The sequence below is a fragment of the Callospermophilus lateralis genome, chromosome 4, assembly GCF_048772815.1.
Source record: "Callospermophilus lateralis isolate mCalLat2 chromosome 4, mCalLat2.hap1, whole genome shotgun sequence".
NCBI lineage: Eukaryota > Metazoa > Chordata > Mammalia > Rodentia > Sciuridae > Callospermophilus > Callospermophilus lateralis.
The window spans coordinates 130,334,094-130,360,523 of NC_135308.1; the positions used below are offsets into that span (position 1 = coordinate 130,334,094).

Sequence of the window (26,430 nt, forward strand, 5' to 3'; positions counted from 1 at the left end):
ATCTTTCCCATCCTCCTCTTTTGAAGACCAACTACCTTTTCTTTCTATTTCACGTTAAGTATCTCCTTTGAAAAGCCTTCAAGAAATCCCTCTTTCCACTCCCACCTCCTAAAGCTTGTTTCTAAAGCACTGAACATACTGCATCATAATTATTGATGTCTCTTCCTTTTGTGGGACTCTGAATTCCTTAGAAACAAGAGTGACCAGGTAGCCATATCTTATATGTTTCTACCTTTCATGTGTACTTGTTACCTAAATCATTATGGTATGGAAGGAAGGTGTTTGATGTCAATGCAAAAGCATTTGGCTGTCAAAATTCTCCATATTTCAAAAAAGTTTATACTAATTTTATTTTTTGTCTAAATCTGTCTTTCAAATACTTGTGTGGTTAATGTCAAAATTAAAATTCTCCTGATCAGTTATTGTCTCTGTTGGATATATTTAGTTTATTTTATTTCAATAAAATAGTACATTTTATATGGTCAATCATTTTATGAGTTTCTCTTTTATTAATTAACATAAGAAATTTCTTTTTTTATTTATTTTTACTTATTCTTTTTACATATACATGACAGTAGAATGTATGCTGACATATCATACAAACATGGAGTAGAACTTCCCATTCTTGTGGTTGTATGTGCTGTGGAGTTTCACTGATCATGTATTCATATAAAAACATAGGAAAGGTATGTCTGATTCATTCTACTGTCTTTCCTATTCCCATCCTGGAAGTTCTTTCACATAGGAAAGAATTTTGTATACAATTAATTTAAAAGGCTTTCAAACAATGAAGAAAATTAATAAATGCTTATTTCAGAATGTATTGCAGCATTCAAAATACCCAAATCATTCTCAAAATAATGAACTGGTAATAAATTTGTGTAGTAAGCCAGGATCATACTAGGTTGTTGGCTCATAAAGAAAACGAGGAAGCATAATGTTAAAATTTGGGGTGCTAAATATGACTACAAAGTAAAGATAGTGGGTGAAATAGTAATTTAAAGAGGTAAATAGTAAGCATATAAAATCAAAATATTTAATAGATTGCTCAACTTAATAGTGACAAAAGAGCTTTTGTCAGATTACTAAACGATTTTTCTAAAATTTAAATAGTTAAAATTATTTATTGTTGAAATTGCATTTAACATAGCAAGTAAAATGTGTTTTCAGAAAAATCATTTTAAAAAAATCAAAGGAAATTACTCCTATGTTTTTATAAATCATATATATATTTTTTAAAGACTGGTTTTCATTTTTAAAAAGTGGGGGAAAGGGTGTTGCGCAATCTTGTATCCATTCAGCTTCATTTAATCCTTTTAAAATTCAAATGAACTGTCTTCCTTTCTCATCTCAGACTTCAAATCTTACCTTGAATTGCATTTCCTTTTATTTTTTTTGAGAGTCTTCTCTCTTTTGGTCCAAAAAGAAGTGTGAAGTAGGATTAACATTGTGAGTTTTGGTTTTTAACCTAAGTGCAGATTCTAGATCAACAAGTATTCAATTCTGTTACCTCTGCTTTTTCTAAGGAGGTAAAGAGAACTCTCATTTAATTATAGCAAATTCTATGGAAGATCCTATGGTTTAAGTACAAATCTATTGATTTGGGTATTTTTTGGTCAGGCTCACTGGGAACCCCAGGCTGTGGAGTTCATGTGCTGGTTGAGTTCAAGTACTTTACACATTGATACTTTCATTAAGTACTTTACACTTTGATACTTTCATGAACCTAGTTCATTTCTAGCATAAAGTCTGTACTCCTAGATCTTGACTAGGACTTGTGCAAAGCCTTAGGATAGTGTGGGAGGTGGCTAAGTGTGATTACAAAGAGAAGAAATTCAAAGAGAACAGATTCAGGTGAATTCATGCATAAAGGAGGCAACAGTTAGCATATGAAACTGAAACTATTTTTAAAAGCATCTATCTATATATTTAATGTCAGAAAAGTGCTTGCCAGATTATTAAGCAAATGTTTTAGAATATAATAAAAATATCTTTGAAATCCCATTTGTGTAAGCAAATTTTTTAAAGACAAAAACCAGCAGTTAAAGGAAATTATAAGGATTCTCACTCTGCAATATTATTATCTTTGACTATTGGGTCTAAGAAATAGCCGAGGCTATTATACAAGCTCCTAGTATAAAATGCAACCATCTCCAATCCCACACAAAGTGGCTAAAACTTTCTTTAAAACATAAAATCTCAAACTTAACATTTGAGGTTTTCTGAATTTTTCTTTTTCTTTATTAATACCCTTGATATTTATTTTATCCAGATTATGCCTGTGTACAAATGAATGGGAGGACAAAATAGCAATGTTCAGTTTATCCAAGCCCTAATGGTCTTACCTCAGTTATTCCAGGTTGTTCCCATATAGAGCTTAAAGGTAGCATGGAATTAGTGGCATTTTCTTATGTTTTTTATGGAATGTGAAGACATGGTATTTGTCTAGAAACTTTGGGGATCAGAGGAGGTTATGGTAAAAAGAACCTTATTTCCCGGTTCTCCCGAATTAAAGTAAAATGACACATCAGAGTAGACCAAACTGTAAAACTTGGTGCACAAATGTCCATTTCTGCACTATTGACCACTAGCTTCCAAATTTCCTCCACAGCTCCTTTTCTAGCCTTCATAGATGCAGTAATTTAATTCCACTTTCCACCTTTGTTACTAAGAGTTATAAGCATTACTCCCTAATCTGAAAAACAATGTCTATACTTTTTCAAATAGTATGTTAATACTGGAGAGCACTGGTTCTCAAATTTGACTGTAGGCACACCTGGAGAACATGTTATTTGATTGTGCCTCAAACCCAGGGTATGATTCAGTAAGTTTGGGCTTTGCCTTCAGAATTTGTGTTTCTATGACTTGCCCAGTATAACTGATGCTGCTTGGTCTGGAGACCATATTTGGAGAATCACCATTGTATACAGTGTTTTGGAAACATGATGCTATTTTAGGAAAAGATGTATTATCTAAATAAATAGTACTAAAATTAGAATATTTTCCTTCTCACCTCATATTCCTAGCAATGGAAATGAGGGGTTTTGTTTATATTTTGTTTTCAGCTTAATCCAGTCTAAAATTAGATAGATAACTCATTTAATCATCAAATAAGGTGATTATACTGAAGAACCTAGTACTATGAACATTCATGAATCATGCTCAGTACTCATTTAATAGTTTAATCCAATATACTTGGGTTCATAGTCCTTGTTGTTCATGGTACTACCTTGTTGGGAAATCTAACTATAAAACAAAATTGAAGTCTTGTAAAATGACTTGCCTTGAAATATTTCATACAGCAAGAGTGGTATGCCATATGGGCCAGTGAATTCCTAGGCTCTAGGGAAATGGCCAATCCTAGGAAAGGACAACCAATTATCACAGTGCTGCTTAATGATGGAAATGTGGTAAATCTAACTGCTGAGCTTCTGCAGGACCCTGGATGCCCTGAATGGTTTAAAACACAAGGAATCCACACAGCCAATTAGATGTCCTCTGGTCTCTAGAGACATCTAAAACTCAAAGCAAATTCTTCCAGGTGTGCTGAATCAATATAAACTCACAGTAGCAGCATAGTTAAACTTCTATAGCTGAGAAACAACAGGATCCTTCATGTAGTGATGATAGTCGTTAGAAATCTAGGAGTCCCATTTATCAGATCCCGAAATTAAAATACTCTATTGATAGGCTTTTTACATAAAATTTAAACTGGACTTAAAATTCAAGTATATGTACAGAAAATTTAAATCAACACACACAGAGCTCAAGATTTTTTTGTGAACTGCTATCAAATCTTGTATTTATTTTATGCTTATTAGGAAATTCACCATAGAACAGTGCACTAAAACCATACAGAATTTTCTATAGTGTTTTCTGCAACTAAATTAGACATACAGAGATTTGCAGAATGCAAACTTGCTAAAAAGTCTTTGTGTTTATTGTGAAAGTGTAGTATTAGACATATTAAAGCTCATTGGTTCTTAATCAAAGTGGCACAGACTTGGGGACATTCAAACTTTTATATGGTCTAGGCATAATGATGGTCTATCCAGACTCACCTTTCAGCTAACACACTTAGCATCGAGACACAGATGGATGGGAAAGATGACCCTGACCCACATAAGACCCACATTCCTGTGCAAGGATAGAAGCATGATAATCAGGAAATGATGGTTGTTAGTTACAGAAAATGCATTATTGTGAAAACCAGGGGGAAAGTGCTTATGAGAGGAAGTGATTGGATTATGGGGAATGAGAGAATAAGGATAGATCATTCCTACTGAGTAAATTGCTGTGATTTATAAGAGAGGGGGTATAGTGATATCTTGGCCCATTACTGACTAGATTCATTTCACAAACAATCCTAAATCAGAGTGTGACATTTTATGGGGAGACAAACAAAGTCTCTTAAAGATGCTTGTAAGTTACTATGCTTTTAAACTGGAATGTTTTCAGTTCCCCATTCCTTTACCATCATTAGCTTTCTATACTTTGGCAGTTGGCATTCATAATTGTAATTTTGTATTTCCCTTTTATGAGACTCTAGTAATAGATTACTATATACTGTGCTAAAAAAAGAAATATAATTCTGGGCATATTTTTCATGGGAATTTTGATAAATTCTATAAGAAAGTTACCTAAAAGGCTTGAAATATTTCTGTACTTGTAAGTACATCATATTATTTGTATAATACTAAAATAATTAGGTGGTAATTTATAATAAATGAGGACTTTTAAAAAATCTTTCTCTTAAATTACCTCTCAATTAATAAGATAACTCTTTTCATCACTTCCAATAGATAAAATATATATATTTTGTATTATATACATACAATATATTTACATATATTCTCTTATGTGTATTTACTTTTAGTTTTTAGTTTTATGTAGGAGTTCCAATACTTCAAAAACACAGGTTAATAGAATACAGGGAACAGTTGTGTGACAAAACAGGAAATTTCATTAAAAGTTTACTGAAAATACAAATGTGGCTTAGAATGATTAAAAGTTCAAGAAATGACATTAAGGTTCAACTCAGTGATGAGCTAAATACCTTGGTTTTCTGAAATGACTGATTCATGTATGGAACGTAAAATATTTATTTGTATGGGTGGTTAGATGTGTCAGGAATGATCTTTGAATGTCACTTTTTTTCTCAGCTCTGCTTGGGGTGGCAGACACTCCCTGATGAGGGCTTTGATTGCTGGTATCAAAGGAATGATTGCAGGGTTGACATTTTACTGTGAAAGATAAGAAATTGAAACAAGATTTTCTGAGCTGGGTACAGACATATTTGCAAGTCAGTGTTTGTCTTGGGAAATGACTTTGGATCTTTTCTCAGTTAAGACTCAAAAAGAGCCACACTCTGGAGCAAAGAAGATGTGAAAAAATTCCCCTGACAATATTTCCAAACATAAACTACCATCAATATCATTAGAAAAATGTCATCAACTTTCTTGGTCAAAAATAAAAAATTCTCAGCAAGTTATTCATGATCCCCGGGCAACAACACTGAGATGATACTCTGATTGCCTGCTAGAATGAGTTGGTTTAAAGTGTAAGCCCCAGTAGTGCTTTGTGTACTATATAGAGGTATATGAATCAACTTGATTCTGGAGATAATTGTCCCTCCTTTGGTCCAATTAATGTTAGCCCATCTTTCTTGTATGGGGTAAGATATCAAAAACCACAACCTATCATGGCCTCTTCTAGTTCATGATAATGATCTATGGCATTGTCTTTTTCTCCATAATATTTATTCCTTTTTTAGAAAAATATTTTAATTTTTTAATTTGTTCTAATTAGATATACATGGCAATAGAATGCATTTTATTTCATTGTACACAAATGGAGCACAGCTTTTCATTCTCTGGTTATACACAAAGTAGAATCGCACCATTTCTGCAATCATACCTATACCTAGGGTAATGATGGCCTTCTCATTCTACCATCTTTCCTACCCCCAAGCCCCCACCCCTCTCCTCCCTCCAATATTTATTCTTTGTTTTTGGTGGGGTACTGGGGATTCAACTCAGGGGCACTCGATCACTGAGCCACATCCCCAGCCCTATTTTGTATTTTATTTAGAGACAGGGTCTCACTGAGTTGCTTAAAGCCTCACTTTTGCTGAGGCTGGCTTTGAACTCACAATCCTCCTCCCTCAGTCTCCTAAGCCGCTGGCATTACAGGTGTGTGCCACTGCACCCAGCATAATATTTATTCTTACAAAAGCTTTAGCAGTAACCTTAAAGGTTCTGTACAATCTGTCCCTAATTTCCTGTCTCTCTCATTTATTACTATAGTTACATTTGTGTACTAGTCACTAAAATATGTCAATGCTATTGTTAAAATATCTTTTATAACATTATCTTTCTGGAAAATATATTGTAAATATTAGTCATTTCACCTATGAAGGTGGTGGTCACACTATTAACCTCTATCTTAGCCTAATTTGTGTTGCCACAACAAAATATCAGAGACTGAGTAATTAACAAGGAATAAAAATCTATTTTCTCATAGCTCTGAAGGCTGGAAGGTCCAAGATCAAGGTGCCAACAGGTCTGAATGTCTGGTGAGGATTCCTCACATGATGGGAAGCTGAAGGGCAAGCTACCTGCATGTTTTGTGAAGTCTATTTTTATAATGGCCTTAGTCCATTCATGAGGGGAGAAGCCTACATGACCTCATCCCCTCTTAAAACCCCACCTCTCAATACCATCACATAGGCCATTAGGTTCCAACACCCAAATTTTGGAAGGGACACTTCAGAACATAGCAACATCTTAAATACCTATGAAGTAAAACCTGACTCTCTACAAAACATGTGGTTCACTTGAAACCAGATGTACCTGCCATATTTAGACTCTACCAATTTTTTAAAAATTATCTGAAATTTTTATAAAAAGCACCGTTTTCCATCCTAGTCCTATCTTCCTAGTTCTAGACTCACCTTTCCATTTGCCAGGTAAGGATCTAAGTCTTTTTGAGTTTCTCAGATTCAGTAAGTGCAAATTCAAATTTATCATCTTCCATATCTCCCAAAAGCAATATATGTTCCTAAATGTGCTGTTGTGAACTATATCATGACATTATTCCAGCATTAATCCATGACTTAACTTTTACTATTTCCTCTGTCTTACTTTGTACCCACATCTGGTCTGCCCCTGGGTTCTTCTATTGTTGAATTGTCTAAGTGGCAATAGGTTTCATCTCTTCTTATCGATATATACTGTCACTTTTCTACTTTACAATCTCTTATCTCATTTGGCTTTTTGGAAATAGCCCACCTAGAGACAAGGTGCTGAAACAGTGTGCATTTTCTCTTTTCTCACAGCTGCTGTTTTCTTCCTAAGTCATTAGAAAAATACTTCCTTTCTGAAGAACATTAGTGCCATCCTGTTATAAAGAATGAACTCCAAACCCTGCTCTCTCTGTGACATCTCTATATCCTGGATTTAGAAATTCCATTTTTTTTTTTTTTTTTGTACTATGGATTTCTTTGGAAGTCTAGTAAAGGTTTTGGACTCCTTCCCAGAGTATTTTTGAATGTGGAAAATAATAAATGGAAGCTGACCAAGAAGAGCAGTTCTATAGTAACACAATTCTGTCTGCACACACTGCTGTTTGTGTCTTTGTGGCTTTGTTATGATCCTCAGTATAGGAGTGTCCCTAAGCCTGCCTTTCGGATTATGGAAATCTATCTCATCTTCCAAAACCTACAATTCCCATCTTCTCTGTGCAATTTACCTTGCCTCCATGCTTTGTCTATAGTCAAGGACTTTCCCTTTTCCCTCTCATAGAAAATTATTTGTATTTCCAGATAGTCCTTATCTTAACTAGGCCCTTTATTATATTTTTGGATAGTAATGTTCCTAACACTGAACTAGCAACTCTCACATATTTCGTCTTCACGATTCTCTTTTAAACGCTATGAAATATGCAGTTGATGGAGAGATGAGGTCTGGACATCTTATTCTTTTGTCAAGATTGTACAGCTTGTTGTTCTTCCTAGGTTATAAAGTATTTGAGGGAAGGGATATTTTATCTTTCTTTTATATCTTATCAGATTCTATGTATTAGAGTTTGTTCAGTAAAGTTTTCTCATATGAATTTAAAACTAGGAAGCAGGAAATACTTGCCTCCCAATATTCAACAGCATTAGAATTGACTAGGGTCCCTAGGAGGACAGAGATGGGCACAATACTGTTCTAAGGTTAATGTCCTTGTCAGATTAACTGTGACTAAGTCTTTTTCAATGTACTCTTAACCCTTCTGATTTCTAGTGGTTTTTCAATTTGAAATTTACACATAAGGGTATTCAACAGTATTAATTCTTAAGATACTATCCCTTCTTTTAGACTAAAAAAACCCAACAAATTAAAAATTAGGGCAAATTAAAGAATTAGTTTAAATCATGGTGAATTCAAGATCTATTCAAAGTTTACTATTTTTAATAATAGATCAGAACAATGGAATAACCTATTTCCTATTCTATCCCTTCAGTGAAAACAGTTAAGCAAACCCAATTTACTCTTGTACACTTGTGAGACAATATATTTTAACCATAATTCCATTTATTTCTATTTTCAACTGTGTTCCTTTGCCTCTTTTTGGTGTCAAATATGTTTCTCAAAGGGTTTTCTTAAAATGGCATTGCTAGATTATCTATTTCTAAAATAAACATCTCAAAATGTTTATTTTAGAAATGGTATAGTTTCTTTCAAAAATATGATTTTAAGTTTAAATCACATATTTTTTATTTTAATTAACCAATTTTTGATGGAAATTTTAAGTATAAATAATTAGTTCATTTAATTTGCTAATACCTTTAGCATGCTGTGAACTATAAATTAATATAAAATGAATTCATTATGAGTATCCATTTTTCATGGTCTTTTCTATTGTTGTACTATAGCAAGTGCTAACTAATGTGGCAGAATAATTGATTTTCTATTGTCATAGCTCCAGATGGTCCTCCTGAAAATGTGCATGTTGTAGCAACATCGCCTTTCAGCATCAACATCAGTTGGAGTGAACCTGCTGTCATCACTGGACCAACATTCTACCTGATTGACGTCAAATCAGTAATACATGTCTTACCTTCTTTTTTAAAAGGCAGTATGGATCATGATTAAGGATGCAAGTTTTGGAAACAGACTACTTGGTTTGGAGTCCCAGATCTGTTAGACCTTAGGCAGTTTACTTAATCTCTCTGTGTTTCAGTGTTTGTATATGTAAAATAAAAAATAATAGTAGTCTGTAGAGAGTCCATGAGGACTAAATCACTTAATAATGCATAAAAATCTTAGAGCATTTCCTGACACAAAGTAAGTGCTACTAAGTATCAGGTTTTAGTAAAACAATTATTATTATATTAATTCTCAGGGGATAGATGATATATATAAAAACCAGGGGTTTAATTGATAATAATGCATTGGTTTGGGCTGTGTCTGTGGCTCAGTGGTAGAGCACTTGCATGACACATGTAAGGCACTGGGTTTGATCCTCAGCATCACATAAAAATAAATGAATAAATAAAGCTATTGTGTCCATCTGTAACAAATAATGCATTCGTTTAAAATATAGTAGAAATAGGCTCATAAAAGAGAATGAGAAAAGAAAAGGCATTAGGGGAAACATCTTCCAGATAACATAAAATCAGAACTAAATCTTGAAAAATAATTAAGGCAGTTCCTGAAAAGCAAAGGAAAACAGAGTAATTCTCATTTAAGAAAAAGTGAGCAGTGCTGCTATCTCAGGTCACAGCATTCAGAAAGAAGAGTTTAAGAAGCTAGATTGGGAGAATAACTACATGACATGTTACAGAGTTTGGGTTTTATTTTAAGAGTAGTGGGGTGAGCTGGGCTTGGTAGCTCATGTCTGTAATCCCAGGAGCTCTGGAAGCTGAGGCAGGAGGATCACGAGTTCAAAGCCAGCCTCAGCAAAGCAAGGCACTAAGAAACTCAGTGATCCCCTGTCTCTAAAGAAAATACAAAACAGGGCTGGGGATGTGGCTCAGTGGTCGAATGCCCCTGAGTTCAATCCCTGGTACACCCCCACCCCATAAAAAAGAGTGGTGGGTGGCAGTTTGTGGGGAATTAAAGCAGTGATGTTGATTTCTGTTGTATAGGATGAGTAGGTTTGTAGTAGATGGTTTGAGACCAGTGTTAGGGTGCAAATTTAGACAAAGAGACAGAAGTCAAGAAAACATAGGAACAAAGAAAATGTAGCAAGAGAAAAGAATGAAAAATAATTTAAATTTATAAAATTTGGTGAAAAAAAATCAGCCATTTAATTGAGTGAGAGAACAAATAAGGAATGATTTTAGGATATTTGACTTGCAAAATTATAAGAAGGAATAGATTCATAAAGGAAAAAAATGAGTTTAGTAGGAGACACTCTGAAATTTAGGTGTCTCAGAGTCTTCCAGTCAATATACCCATTAGCAAAGTACTACATATGGCTGTGGAACACAGGAGGAAAATTCTGGATTAGCAGATTTGGGAAGTGTTGATATTTAGAAGATAATTAATATTATAGGAGTAGATGATATTAACTATGAGGAGTACCTGAGGATAGCGTTCTGAAGAGAAGATCTATTTCTTCCTTAATTCAACATCATTTATAAATGCAACTGATGTCAGCACCATGCCAGGTGCTGGCTATGTAGAAGTGAACAAATATGATATGGTCACTGTCATTTTAGAGTTTATTTGAAGCTCATTTAAGAAAGATCAACATTTTAAAATCTTTGACTCTCAGACCAAGGAAAAACACTTATCAGTGCATTTAGGATTTATGCTTTAGCCTGGCTCCTGGAAAATGTGAGTCACAAGAGCATAAAAACCTTCCTTTTAATGACTTTCAAACAAAATTTGTTTTCAAATTGACACTAAAGACATTTGGGCATAGATATCATTCTGGATGATTCTACTAAAAATGAGTGCATCTTGAGGTCTTTCATTCATTGTTCCCTTTACTCTTTCATTTAACAAATAGTTAATGAATAGCTTTTATTCACTAGAACAAGGATGTAAAAGTAAAGTTCTGCTTTCAAGGAGCTCATACTCAAAAGGGAGATGTAGGAATTTAAATGGCTAATTATAGAGTCTGAGGTATGAAGGTTTTGGGGAAGACAAGTTAGCAAACTAAAGTTTCTGTTATGGAGGAAAACAGGTATGGAGACTTCAAAGAGCACGTTAAATTTACTCTGAGACTTGATGGCTGAATAAGGTTATACCAGATGGGAAAGGGTGGAGGTGACGTAGGACAAGAAGAAAAAAAAATAAGAGCTTGGCAGGAAAAGAAGATCCAGGGTCTAATTACTGACATTGTATTGTTATACCTCAAAAATTATAAGAGTAATTTTATATTAATAATAGATGATCAACTGTGGAGTGAGCAAACAAGCTTGGAATTGATAGAAGGAAAATAAGGGGTAAAATGATCTGAGGTTTCCATCCTGGGTAAGTGGGAGAGTAATTGTTAACAACCAAGGTGAAGTAGGTTTAATGAAAATATAATGAACTTTTGTACATGTTGAGTTTGAGGACCAGAATTCTTTTCAGATTTTATTAAATATTTTAAAGGTAGGATACAGAACAATGCATGTTATGCCATGTTTTTGCTATTTGATATTTGTTATCTATTGTTTCAATGAAGAGCATTGGAGTCATTTAATTTATAAATAGTGTAATTTATAAGATCAAGCCCACCGACTTGTCGCAGTGAAGAGAGTTCTGGACTTATAAAAAACTAATCTCAATTCTGCTACTGGGGAGCTATGGAATCTTGAGGAAATCATCTCAGGTCTACAAATGCAGAATTTAAATAGTTGTAGTAGTTAGGCAAGCAACATTAAACCATGAAAATGAAACCAAATGAAATGGAAATGGAAACCCAGGCCCCATTACAGGGGTCAACTGTTACTTACTTATCTCTAGGTTATTTATCTTCTATTTATTTATTTATTTACTTTTGGTACCAGGGATTGAATCCAAAGGCACTTAACTACTGAGTCACATCCCCAGACTGTTTGTTTGTTTGTTTGTTTGTTTGTTTATTTATTTACAGACAGGGTCTCACTCAGTTGCTTAGGGCCTCAGTTAACTTGCTAAGGCTGGCTTTGAGCTTGGGATCCTTCTGCCTCAGCCTCCGGAGCTACTGGAATTACAAGTGTGTGCCACCACACCCAACAAGATAATTTGTACCTATTATGAATATAAACCTAGACTTAAAAAAAGGCCATATTTTATGTGATGTTTAAATAATGGCAATTGATTAAATACACACTTTTTACCAGTGGGTTCATATATCTGATCAATAAACTTCCTATGCTGATTAGTTTTTCTGCCTCTTTAGAGAAGTGGGACATTGGTCTCCACTGCTTTGTCTTAAGCTGGGAATGGTCTTTTCAACTGTTTGCAATACTGGTATTACTCATTAGCCTTTAGCTGGGCTTTCATGGTAACATCTTCAAGTTAAAAAAGGTCTTAGAAAAGAGTAATTACAGAAACATATTGAACAACAAAAGCTTTAAAATTACAAGTGAGGAACAAGTCAAAAATGAACATAATAGTGCTATTCATATATTAAACCATATTTTAAGTATTTATTTCAAGTACTTTAGACTAGTAAATCAACAAGGGTTTTGAATTTTCTCATGTATCTTAGGAAAAGCACTTCTATGTAGTGTTAAAAATTTTGGCTATTTTTAATGTCTAGAGCCAATGGGCCAGAACTTCCATTGCAGACAAACCACATTTGAACAAGTCACACGGCTACATTTAATAGACCTATAGGTACTCATTTATGCACATTAAATAATTATGCCATTTGCAATTGAGTCTTTATCCACTGTTCATGCATTGTGCTAGATCAAGAGTTTTTCAAACTATGGTCATTATCAGAATGCAATAAATGGAGTTAAATAAAAGGGGTGGAAAATATTAAAGTCCATTTCAGAAAGAAGTTACATTCCAAAAATTGTGTTTCAGGTCATAGAGTGTGTACATATGCGTACACACACACACACACACACACACACATATTTTATATATGTATACCTCTGAATTTTCTTTTTGAGGGTAATGTAATTTTTTAAGATCAAAATCTCTGTACCAATTACTTCAGATCTCTTCTTTCTAAATCTCAATATAATTCTGTAATTATTTTACCACCCCAATTTCACATACATAGAAGGTAAGATACATAGAGCCTGAGTGATTTGTCAAGTGGCCAATTAGCATTTGAACCCTTGATAACACAGTCCAAAACCTATATACTTTTTTTTTTTTAACAAAGCATTAGAGTAGAAAGTAATTTCATTGACTGAAAAAAAAATGACTTTTTTTGCTTGTGCATTTGATGGATTGATTGACCATGGCTGGTTGATTATTTTCTTTTCCTTTCAATTACTAAAATATTTACTAATTAATGAACTGTTATAATAACACTTTAGATTTTTCCAGGGCCATCTGATTGTTAAATAAGTAAATATGTAAGTAAATAAGTTAATCTATAAATGTCAGATGAATGTACATGTAGCTTTGTATTATTATCTTCTGGTAAAACAAAATACTCTGGTATTGCTTCTTGTTAACTGTGTTTTTTCCTCATAGGCAGACCGTGATGAATTCAATATTTCCTTTGTCAAGTCAAATGAAGAAAATAAAACCATGGAAATTAAAGACTTAAAAATATTTACCAGATATTCTGTGGTGATCACTGCATTTACTGGAAATGTAAGTGCTGCATATGTAGAAGGGAAGTCAAGCCCTGAAGTCATTGTGACTACTTTAGAATCAGGTAGGAGTGCCCTTCCTCATTGATTGAGTAAACTGTCTGTCTTACAGTTCCTCACTCTACATTAAACAGAATATAAGTTATGAGAAGTTTTTGAAGAATGTAAATAAAAATAATTCATTGCTACTGTGATCATCAAAATTAAAGCTATTTATTTTTGAGGCACAGTGAAAATGTAGAATGTTCAATCCTTATAAATATGGAACATAAAGGTACCCAATTGTACTTTTCTATACTTATGAAATCTGCTAAGTGTTTCAGAAATTGAGTTGTGTAAGAGATGATTTCTCTAAGCTTCTATAGTTAATAATGTTATATCTAAAACTATATTTTAATTATTTCTACCCTATGATAGGAGTGAAAATTAAAGTAATGATCAGGAATTCAATATTAGGATCCAGATCATATTTATCATAGATGTTTTCTTCACTTCATCAGGTGACATAATTTATTATGTAACTATCCAAGAAATGTCAGAATTTATACAGAGTTTCTCAAGGTCCTATGAACAGGGTCTGAATGAATAAGATTATAACAAGTAGGAATTTAATGTGGAAAGTCAGCCTCCCAGATCTTGCTTGCCCCATCTTCCTTCAGAATCCTGATGTTCTTTGCCACCAGATATGTCACTGGAAAAAGCAGATGAAGGGATGGATGTATTATTAGAGTTTATTTGTTGCTATCTGTAAGGTAAATATAAGTGGTAAAAATATTTTTAGAAAGTCTTTTAATTATGTTCTCTATTCATTTTACCTATAAAGTTATGAATCTAAGTTACAAGGTAAATTTTATCTTTAGCACCCTAAAATTGCATTTGTTTGTATTTTCCTGCCAAATATGACAGGTATCTAGTTTCTATTGTGATTTTTGCATTTCTCCTTCATCTTCTTCCCTGTGAGGAAAGAACTGATGAATGTATTCACATTTATAACACAAAGCACTCATTCTCAAATCCTAATGTTCTATGTTTCTCATAGATATTATGATTTAACATATTTTTTTACTAAATCTCTAAGAAAATAATCTTATTTTTGTTGGTTCACTTTAGTTATACATAACATTATGATGTATTTTGATATAAAATCATGGGATATAATTTGTTCTAATTCAGTCCCCAGTACTTCCTTTTCTCCTTCCTCTTGTTCCCCATCCTCTGCTCAATTGATCTTTCTGCTATTCATTCATAGTTTTTTTTTAAATTAGTGTCTTGTGGATATTACAGCATTAATGGGGGCAATGACCAGTGTCTCATTGGGGGATTCCTCTTCCTGCTCAGGAGAATGTAAGCCATGCTAAAACTTTAAGTCTCAAATAATTAATGAATAACAAAACACAATTATTCAGAAATATATTTACAAAAGCGAAGCCCCTGACAGATCTAGTTCACATGGGCTCTGGAACTAGAAAAAGAAAAGATGGTCCCAGTGGTTTATTTAAGAGGTACATCAAAGGCAGGGATAAGTTTTCAAGGGCAGAGTCTTGCTTCCTGATGTCTACTATTCAGCAGGTTGATTGGCACACCCACCTCAGATGCTGTGTGGGACCTTTGGCAGTGCTTGAGGGGGAAGTTCACCTGCATCAAGCAGTCAATCCCTGTGGGGGTGCCTCAGGACATTCCCAATGCCAGACTTATTCCCTCACTAGGTTACTATAAGCAACATAGTCCACACACAACACATGGATGACTTGTGACACAGGATGGTGAAATTCAATGTGGTATATTCATATACGTACCTAGGAAAAATAGGTCAGATTCATTCCACTGTCTTTCCTTATCCCATCCCTTCTCCCTCTCCTTTATCCCCCTTTGTCTACTCTACTGATCTTTCTTGTATTTTTTTTATCCCCACCTCTCATTTCTGGATTAGCATTCATATATCAGAAAAAACAAATAGAAATTTAGATTTAAAGCTAAGAATATTTAGGGAATAGGAAGTTCTTTCCAGCATTGAGAGAATCTCTTTTCTTATCCAGCTTTAAACTTGATTCTAAATTCATAGAAATACTTCTTTAAACTAAAAATACATGTGTGAAATATAAAACATATAAAAAGCAAATTTAAAACTATGTCTCTTGAATAAACCTTTTATTTTAGATATGCATTTGTTCCACTTATTCAGTAAAATAACATGTTTATTTGCTTTTTTTTTTTCATACTCTTACTTATTTACTTTTGTTTTTGCTTGATAAAGGACACAATCTATTAAAGATGTTTGTAAGAAAATAATGTTTGATGCGGCTGGGGATATAGCTCACTTGGTAGAGTATTTCCTCCCATAAACAAGGCCCTGGTTTCAATCCCCAGCAACACACACACACACACACACACACACACACACACACACATATAATAATAATAATAATGTTTGAGCCTCAAACTCTTGAAAACCAAATACTAACTTTTTTTCATGTAAATTCTTGAGTTAAAATGGAAGAATATATCCATTTGGAGATGATCAAAATAAATATACTCATTCAATTTGTTAATCATTTTTATAAAGAGCACTATATAGTGCATCAAGTGTAGTTTTTATATTTTTAAAATAATTTTTTCTTCATGAATATCATTTTCATAATAATTTATTATTGTGCATAACTAGTTATATGTTGATATACTTTTTAACAATACCTTTATTTTGTTTATTTAGTTTTTTTTTTTTAACGTGGTACTGAAGATTGAACCCAGTGACTCATGTGTGCTAGGCAAGCACTCATCACTGAGCCACAACCCCAACACCTGATATGCTACTTTTTATTTATCTAAAATAACCTGAACTATTTAAGATATATAAAGAATTCTTAAAATTCAGCACTTGAAAAATTCAGTTAGAAAATAAGCAAAAGACATGAACAAATATTTTACCACCCTGTAGATATGGTGGGCAAATAAACATATAGATTTTCAATGCTATTAACCATTAGATAAATCCAAATTAAAGCCATGATGAGATATAACAGGTCTCATAATTTTATTAAAAACATAACAATAATATTTAAAATAGTGATAATATTAAGTTCTGGCAAAGATGCAGAGACTGAACATCTGATACATTGTTAGTGGAAATGTGAAATGATATAGCTACATGGGAAAGTAGTTTTCCAGTATCTTATAGAACTACAAATGCATTTCCCATGTGACCCTGAAACCACACTCTTGAACACTGACCACAGAGAGTCAATAACTTATGTTCATTTAAACATCTATACATGAATGTTAATACCTTTTTTTTAGTAATAAAAAATTAGAAACAACCAAAATGTCCTTCCATGACTAAACAAGCTCTGGTACATCCATGAAATGGAACACTACTCAAGAATATAAGAGTATGACCTGTTGACACATTTAGCAACACTCATGGGCCTCAAGATCATTATGTCATTGTTGTCTCAAAATGACAAAGCAATAGAGATGGAGAAAGATTGTGTTTTGGAGAGGAATGTAGTGTAAATACAAGGGGATAATAGGAGCAGGTTTCCTAAAGGTGATAGAGTAATTTTATATCTTGTTTGAGATGGCAATTAAAGAATCCATGCATTGGGTAAATTAGTATAGAATTATACACACACACACAAAAGCATGAAACAATGGTGAAACCAGAATAAGATCTGTCATCTAGGACTGGGGATGTAGCTCAGTGGTATAGCACTTGCATATCATGTGTGAGGCCCTGAATTCAATCCTCAGCACTGAAGGAAAAAAAAAGATAAAATGTGATCTGCAATCCAGTGAACAACATTATATCAACATCAGTTTCCTGATTTGATGTTAAACTGCAGTCACGGAAGATGTTACCACTAGGAAAAGCTAGGGGAAGGTTACATGGGACTATATATAATTATTAAAATAAAAAAAAATAAGATTGATCTCTAGCACTGCCATAAATAAATAGTTTTAAAGTCATAGAAACACATTCTGCATAAAAATAAAAATAAATGCATTTGAAAGGCAAAATAAATAAGCAAACAACTTGGATCATTATTCTAGTTTCTATGAATTGCAACTGTCAATGATTTGATGATACATTTTGCTGTTTTCTATAAATTATGGTTTAAATAATTCATATAATACTCTTTAAAAACAGAAATTTGAAGCAAATAAATTGCATAAGGATATCAAAAAGAACAAATTAAAAATTTTTAAATTGTATATTTTTCATTTTAGCACCCAAGGATCCACCTAACAACATGACATTTCAGAAGATACCAGATGAAGTTACAAAATTTCAGTTAACATTCCTTCCTCCTTCTCAACCTAATGGAAATATCCAAGTATACCAAGCTTTGGTTTACCGAGAAGACGATCCCACAGCTGTTCAGATTCATAACCTCAGTATCCTCCAGAAAACAGACACATCTGTCATTGCAATGTTAGAAGGACTAAAAGGTGGACATACATATAATATCAGTGTAAGCATCTATAACCTTTAGTTGTTTACCTAAATGCAAAGTCAGCATTCAAAAATACTGTTTGTGTATGTTTTGCATTTCCCACATCTTTTTGTGAGTAAAGTAGATGTAGAGGAATAACATTGCTTATTTTCTATTATAACACAGCACGTGCTTCTTATTATTATTTTTTGAACCCAGGGCCTTGTGCATTCGAGGCAAGCACTCTACCAACTGAGCTATATCCCCAGCCCCCAGCATGTGCTATTAAAATATGTAGATAAATGAGAAGTTTGCACAGTATTAGTAAACATCTAGAAATAAAAGAGAAAGAAAATACATATTGAAGGTAGAAAAGTAGTAAAATATAAATTAAAAATTCTGCCCCCAAAGAAAACCATTTATGTGTGATTATAAATGAAAATGTAAAAGCAAATTTCAAAGGCAGAGAACAGAAATAACTGTTTATGTGTAGCATAAATGTATATGTGAGTTCATATACATGTACACAGGCACGTACACACAAGATTTGTTTCATCCTTTCTCTTTTTGTATCATGCCTCAGAATTTCAAATAGAGTTATTTGGTTCAGCAAAAAATCATCTTTTAAAAACATAGAATTCACACTAAACCTATAAATACAATAAACTAATCCTCCTATCAGTTCTTTGTAAATTTGTTTATGAGAACATTTTAATAATTTGTGTGTATATAAAATGAATATACATCCTTATATTTATTCATTCCCTTGCCTTAATTTTATATCTTCATATAATCTGTCTTGTTAAATTATTGTTGCACATGCCATGAAGTGGACCACATTGTAAAAGATCCACTAGGGGAAGGATGGTGATTAAGAAAACAAACTGACCTGGATTCAAAGCTGTATTCTGTATCTTGGCAACTTTATGACATCTATGTCTCAGTTTCCCTCTGTAAAAGCTGGGTAATAGGAATAATGAACAACTTCCTAGGATTTTTGTGCAGATTAAATATTTATATGTGTTGTTAATTATTGTTATAACTGTTTTGGCTATTGGGAATAAGAAAAAATAGAAATTAAAACAAAGTATAATCAATTTATGATTAAAGAATATATTTAAAATCCTGTAACTGTTTGCAAACACTGTTTTTGCATTATTTGTAAAGTGAAATATAAAGCATTTTTAACACCTTGCCTTTTGTTAGAAATGTGTAAAGATGGTACCTGTACTGACCTACTGAAGCAAAATCTAAATATTTGCATTTAGCAAGTTTTACAGATTTGCACACTGCTATTTGAGAAGCACTGTCCAACTCTTTCACTTATTATCTCACTTATGTATTATTTCGTACTATAAAGAAATAAAAACAGGGCTGGGGCTATTTTTATTTCTTTAAACAAAAGAAGTAAGTGGCTCAGCGGTAGTGCACTTACCTGGCATGTGTGAGGCACTGGGTTTGATTCTCAGCACCACATATAAATAAATAAAATAAAGGTCTATCAACAACCAAAAAGAAAGAAAGAAAGAAAAAGAAGTAAAAACAATGAACCATACCATCACTTTTAATTTTAAATACTTCCTTTTTAAAATTTACAGACACCAGCAAATATTTCTTTATTCATTTTAAGTCCATATCTCATGGACTTGACTTATTTACAACACTATCATATCAAAATATTTTCAAAATATTGATAGAATGAAAAGATGGGTCACTAATGTATAAAATTTATTAATTCCAATAGATATATTATATACTGAATTATGTTTACCAAGTACAATGAAGTTGGCCAAGAACAGTTTTTTTTAAAATTTTATAGCAAGATTAAAGTGAATAGAGGAAGATTCCAGTTCCACAACTCCCTAAGCACAGAGTTAATTGAAAGCCTTCACATTTGTGTAAATCACTCTCTGAATATACAAACAGAAATGCTTTATGTGTATATGCTGCATTACACAGGTTATAGCATCAGATACTTCAGGGCAGGGGTGAAGAAGGGCATAAAGGCCAACTTTCAGAGGGATGATTTAATACAGGAAAACGGGAGGTTGAAGGAATAGGATTTCATCTCAGAAGCAAAAAAGGGGGATCTTGAATGTGGACTTAAAGGAGGCCAGAGTTACCTAGCTACAGAGCAGGAGCAGATGTTAAAGTAGATGGAGAGAGTGTAGATGGAGTGGCTTTTCCGCTGCTCCTCCTCTGAGTTCAAATGGAAGCCACAGTCCTTCCTGGTCTCTGTGAATGAGATGTTAAGATCTCTGCCTTTGTTCTCAGGGCTTAGTACCAGCATATCAGTTTTTAAGAAATACTTTCTTATTCCAGTTCTTCTTATATATATTATATTCATTTGAGTGGCTACAAGAAATATAATAGGCTACACACAATTGGTTTTAAAAGAGGAATCATTTTAAAATTATATATCACCTTCTTCTGTTATACATACACATAAGAAAGAACTTGATAATAGTAACAAAATGTTTCTTTGTTTTAGGTTTATGCACTCAATAGTGCTGGTGCAGGGCCTAAAGTTCAGATGAGGATAACCATGGATATCAAAGGTACTACGTGAGCTGCCTTCATATAAAATGCTGTTTTCTTTATCAAAGAGTGATTATAAATTGAATTCCACATAAGAATTAAAGATAAGCCAAGCATTTAAAGGATACATATGTATATAACAAGCATGTATTAAGTAATGATATTTATTATTAATATAATATTAATATAAAGTAATGATATTTACAAATAATTATTACTTAACACATGCTTATTTAAAGGTAGAATTTAATTGTCTGAATAGTAGAATTTAATTAATAGAATTTAATTGTCTGATATTAATTACTATGTTAAAAAGAATGCCCTCCTTTTATCTTCTACTTCTTTTGCTATAAATTTAAAATTTTCAAAAACAAATTTTATAGCCTGAATTTTCTTTTTATCAAGAATTTAACTTGTTCAAATTGTCTCCATCTAGACTTTGACTAGTTCTATTTAGTTGTGACTGATTTATCATATTTTTTTCAGTTAATCAGATGTTTTTATTGTGTACCAATCAACTTAATGATGTTGGCTATAAAGTAAATCAATTGATCCATTATCCTGGTGACTATTTCTATAGAAGATATAACTAAAGGTTTTTCTCCCCAAAATGACCCACAAACCCAAGAAAGGTTGCTTAGAGGAATTTAGGGCCATTCAGTCAGTCAGACTGAAATCAAGCAATCAATTATGCCATCTCTCTAAAAATTTGCAACAAAAAATACAGAGAAATTAAAAACAACAATGAAGGAATTCAAGTGTTTGGACCCTAAAGAGAATTCCACCCATGACTTTTCTTTCTAAAGCAAAAAGTAACTTTTCTCAGTCTTTGGTAGGAAAAGTAGAGAACGTGATTAAAAGCGCCAGCATTTGCCTGGGTTTGGGGTTAGGCTCCTGAGAATGAATACTGAATTGGCCACTTGGTATCTATTTGACTTTGGGAAAGTTTTTTAATCTCTTTAAGCCTGTGAAATGGAGCTTTCCATTTCCTACCTCACAGATAGTTTTGAGGGTTAAGAGAGATTCTCTTTGAAAAAGCCTTAAGGGAGTACCTGGAAACTTGTACTATAAGAATAAGAAATATTCACTGTTAGAGGAATCCTTAAATTTTATCTTTTAATCAATGAATAATATATACTACTTATAAGTATTAATTGATTTTAATTGATAAATTCTGTACTTTGGAATATAGAAATACATTATGTCTTAAAAACCATTCGTTGTTTCACAAAATGACTTCACAGATAAGAGAATGAGTCATGCCATGTTAATTTCTGTCTATTATTTAGTGGCAGATAGATGTGCAAGCATACAGATAGCAGTAGACTCATTATTTTTAGATTTTAACAAAACTTCCCATGTCAAGGTGATTCTGATTTTCACTCCTTACCTAAGGCAGGGAGACTCACTACTAGTCTAGAAAATTTATAACAGTATAGTTGGAGTGTTAGAGTCTTAAAGAAATAATTTTCTCTAGTAATATGCATGATTTTATTGGTAACATGGAATAATGAATTAGTAGTCTCATTAAAGTAGTTGTAATGCCCCAAACTAGATTTCTCTAACTGAAATTTTGCTTGGGATCTCTCCAGCAGCCAGCTGAGGGTTTGAAATTCCCTGAAACTCCAGCTTTTTTACTAAATTCATCCTTCTTTTCCGCTTTTTACAGTTGTCATACCCATGATCTGTGGTCTGAAATGTTTTGCTACATACTCCTGCTCTCCGATCCTTTATTCTTCACACATATTTCCCCCAATACACCTCTTACACATCCAATCTCATTTTAACTTTTATATGTCAGAATACCATACTAATGCATCAGGTGAGGATTTTGCAGGCTGAAGCTATTACTCAGTGGTAGATTGCTTGCCTTGTGTGCATGAAGCCTGGGTTTGATCCCAGACACTACAAAACAAACAAGAAATATCATTTGAACTTGGCATTCAAAAGAGTGAACAAGAGAATCAAGTAAAAACAAGAGATTTGATTAAAATCTTGATACTTAAACTTTGTTAGGTCTGTGACATAAGCCTATAAAATAGAAACAGTATTACTCATTTTATGCCATTCTTGAGAGGCTTTTAAAAAAGACTTCAAAAATATGAAAATTGAAGTTTGGTTAAGTAACTTAACTGATGCTCAAATAGCACATATGTGTATGGGCATACATGTGCACACATACATATATATGTCTGTGTGTGTGTGTGTGTGTGTATATATATATAATAGATGTATGTATATATAGCTGTAAGATTAAATCAAACAAAAAGAGCTCTTAGAAATATTGATTTAGGGTATATTTGTATGAATTGATAGTAAAATGTGAATTATTGTCGTACTTTTAGAAATTATTCTGGACCTGGGTGCAATGGTACACACTTCTAATTCTAGCGACTCAAGAGGCTGAGGCAGGAGGATCGCAAGTTCAAAGCCAGCCTCAGCAAAAACAAGGCACTAAGCAACTCAGTGAGATCCTGTCTCTAAATAAAATACAAAATAGGGCTGGGGATGTGGCTCAGTGGTCAAGTGCCCCTGAGTTCAATACCTGGTACCCCTTCAAAATTTTTTTTTCTGGAAAGATCTATTAAAGTTATAAATCTATGTGTTATTTGCCAGAAATGCTACACTTGAGAATTTATTCTTTGGAAATAAAAAGATAAATAAATAAAGCTAATTGTGCAAGGCTTAATTATTACCACAAGCATTCAAAACTGGAGGAAAAGTGAATTCCCATTACTAAATGGGTGGTTGAGACAGTGTGATGCAGCTGTACCACATACAATAGTCATTAAGAAGAATAAGTTAGGGGCTGGGGTTGTGGCTCAGTGGTAGAGCACTTGCCTCGCACATGTGAGGCACTAGGTTCAATCCTCAGCACCACATGAAAATAAATAAACAAAATAAAAATTAAAAAAAAAGAATGAGTTAATATAGTACCTGGGGATTCAGAAAGATACAAGTCATAGTGAAGTGGGTAAAGCAATATGTGGGGTAATCATACTGCATGATATAACCTTATTTGGAAAAGCAAACAGTGAGACAAGGCCATACTGTGGACTGTTTATGTTTCTATATGATTATATAAATGTGAAGACAAATATAGAAGGCTGTCAGCCAGGTGTTTGCTGTGGATTAACTGTAAGAGGGATGTTGCTGTGACTAGAAGAGAAATCAATGAACCAGCTGAAGGAAGTAAAAGAAAAACTTACACTAAAATGTTAGTTATATGTAAACAGTTTTATGCATTTTTAAAATTTACATATTGGTGAGAGCATAAATAAACTAAAATTTTTTAACATATGAAGAGGAGTCAGATACCTGAAAAATCACACCTGGCCCCATTATTTCAGGCAAGTCTCAAATACATAATTATACCACCAAAAGATGATAATTGCCAAATATCTGCTGTTTCCAAAACACAACTGTTTCATTTGTTATTCATGTTTTCCATCACTTTATCTGTAAATTACCAGCATGAAAAGAGAATTTAACTTTTTTTTTCTGTTTAGAAACAAAAGAATCATTTATGGTGATGTTTATTTTATTTTATTTTTTTATTTAAAGCTCCAGCAAGACCAAAAACCAAGCCAACCCCTATTTACGATGCCACAGGAAAACTGCTTGTGACTTCAACAACAATTACAATCAGAATGCCAATATGTTATTACAGTGATGATCACGGACCAATCAAAAGTGTACAAGTGCTTGTGGCAGAAACAGGAGGTATCCTCAGATGTCAATATCTCTTGTCAAATTGTGCAGTGTGCATTCCTGAATGCTAAAGAAATTTCAGTATCACACAACTCAAGTTGAATAAATTATTAATATTATCACTCATTATAGTACCCATTTATTTATGCATAATATATTTTACCAAAATGAGAAAAGGAATTTTAAAATGTGTATTTTAGGTCTGGGGATGTAGCTCAGTTGGTAGAGTGCTTGCTTTGCATGCACAAGGACCTGGGTTCAATCCCCAACATCATACACACAAAAAAGAATGTGTATGACTTACTTAATCCACACACTGGTAGAATTGTTTTTGATTTTGGCAAAGTGGAATCATGATAGCTTCTTCTGAAGTGTGTAGAAGAGGGTGATACTTGACTGAAGGACATTCTTTCTATATGTGAGAAATCATTGTTCATAATGATGCTTTAGATTTGTGTGAGGGAGCAGGACAGGGTTACCTGTCTAACAAGGCAGATCAGCTATGTCGTCCCTAGTTGTTCACAGAGCAAGTGATGTTGCGTCTAGATTCCCCTAGAGTAATTATGAAAGCACTCTTTATAAATGTGAAAATGCATTCATATGTTACTTGTAATCATTATTCTCTTTTTTTCCTGAAAATAGCTCAGCATGATGGAAATGTAACAAAGTGGTATGATGCATATTTTAATAAAGCAAGGCCATATTTTACGAATGAAGGCTTCCCTAACCCTCCATGTATAGAAGGAAAGACAAAGTTCAGTGGCAATGAAGAAATCTATGTCATAGGTGCTGATAATGCATGCATGATTCCTGGCAATGAAGACAAAATTTGCAATGGACCTCTGAAACCAAAAAAGCAGTATTTGTAAGTACAGTTTCTGTCAAGCACATGTTGTCAGCAAGTCTGTAGCAATCTTTCATCCATCCATATCCTCATCTTTCGTCTTTCCAGTAAGCACTGGACATCCAGTGTGTGGAGTGGATCTTCTAGGCACTGGAAATTGAAAGATTAACAAGGCATTATCTTTTCATTCTGTAAATATGTAGTATTATATGGGAGTCATGAAAATCTGAAAGAAATTAGGCTTTGATGTGATAAGTTACATAAAAGTAATATGAAAATGTGGTATTGGAGAGCATAAATAGGTAGAGGAATTTAATTTGTTTGGTGGAGGACAATGTGACTAATGTGTCTTTCACTCATCTTACGGTGCATGCTTATGTACAGGTTTTCAGAAACACTATCATACTCTCAACTAACAATGGTTTCCCTGTATGCCACTCCTAGCAATGACTCTGCTTTTATCATACCAAACATCTGAATGAGTGATAGAAATCTTTATTACTTTATTATTTTGGAATCTTGTAGCCATTAATAACTTAATATATTAAAAATCAGTGCTGACATTTTGGCTTTATTAAGTTCTTTGCTAAATTTATTGATTGATTTATTCTATTGAATTGATTATTATAAGACTGTAATTTTTTATATTTATTTTTAGTTGTAGTTGGACACAATACCTTTATTTTATTTATTTATTTTTATGTGGTGCTGAGTACTGAACCCAGTGCCTTGCACATACTCGGCAAGCAATCTACTGCTGAAATACAACCCCAGCCCTATAGGACTATAATTTTTAAAAGCAGCAACTTCACCTTATTTGATTTTCAAAATATAATTTTTCTTATGAATTATTTTTTAAAAACCAAGTTTTTTCAGTTTTTCCTACTAGTTAAAGCATAATTAATTTTTTTCTTTCTTTTTTTTAAGTACTGGGGATTGAACCTAGAGTCTTATGTGTGTACTGTAAATGTTCTACCTCTGAGCTACATCCTCAGACCTATGTGTTTTGAGACAATGTCTTAATAAGTTGCCAAGGCTGGCCTACAACTTGTGATCCTCCTGCTTCAGGCTTCATAGTAGCTGGGATTACAGTTGTACCATCATACCTGGATAATAAATTCCTTATGAATGTCTTAGGCCAAGTTAACTTTAGAAAAGTGAGA

At 33.2% G+C, this 26,430-nt stretch overlaps 1 protein-coding gene across 1 annotated transcript in view; it reads left to right on the plus strand.

The window, feature by feature from the left end:
* Ptprq (protein tyrosine phosphatase receptor type Q) overlaps positions 1–26,430 on the plus strand; it is a 199,963-nt gene that overhangs the window by 121,856 nt on the left and 51,677 nt on the right. The window contains exons 27-32 of the mRNA XM_076853152.1: positions 8,965–9,086; positions 13,623–13,809; positions 17,969–18,213; positions 20,666–20,732; positions 24,277–24,435; positions 25,066–25,288. Of these exons, the coding sequence (XP_076709267.1) occupies positions 8,965–9,086; positions 13,623–13,809; positions 17,969–18,213; positions 20,666–20,732; positions 24,277–24,435; positions 25,066–25,288 (1,003 nt within the window). The remainder of the gene's footprint in view (positions 1–8,964; positions 9,087–13,622; positions 13,810–17,968; positions 18,214–20,665; positions 20,733–24,276; positions 24,436–25,065; positions 25,289–26,430) is intronic.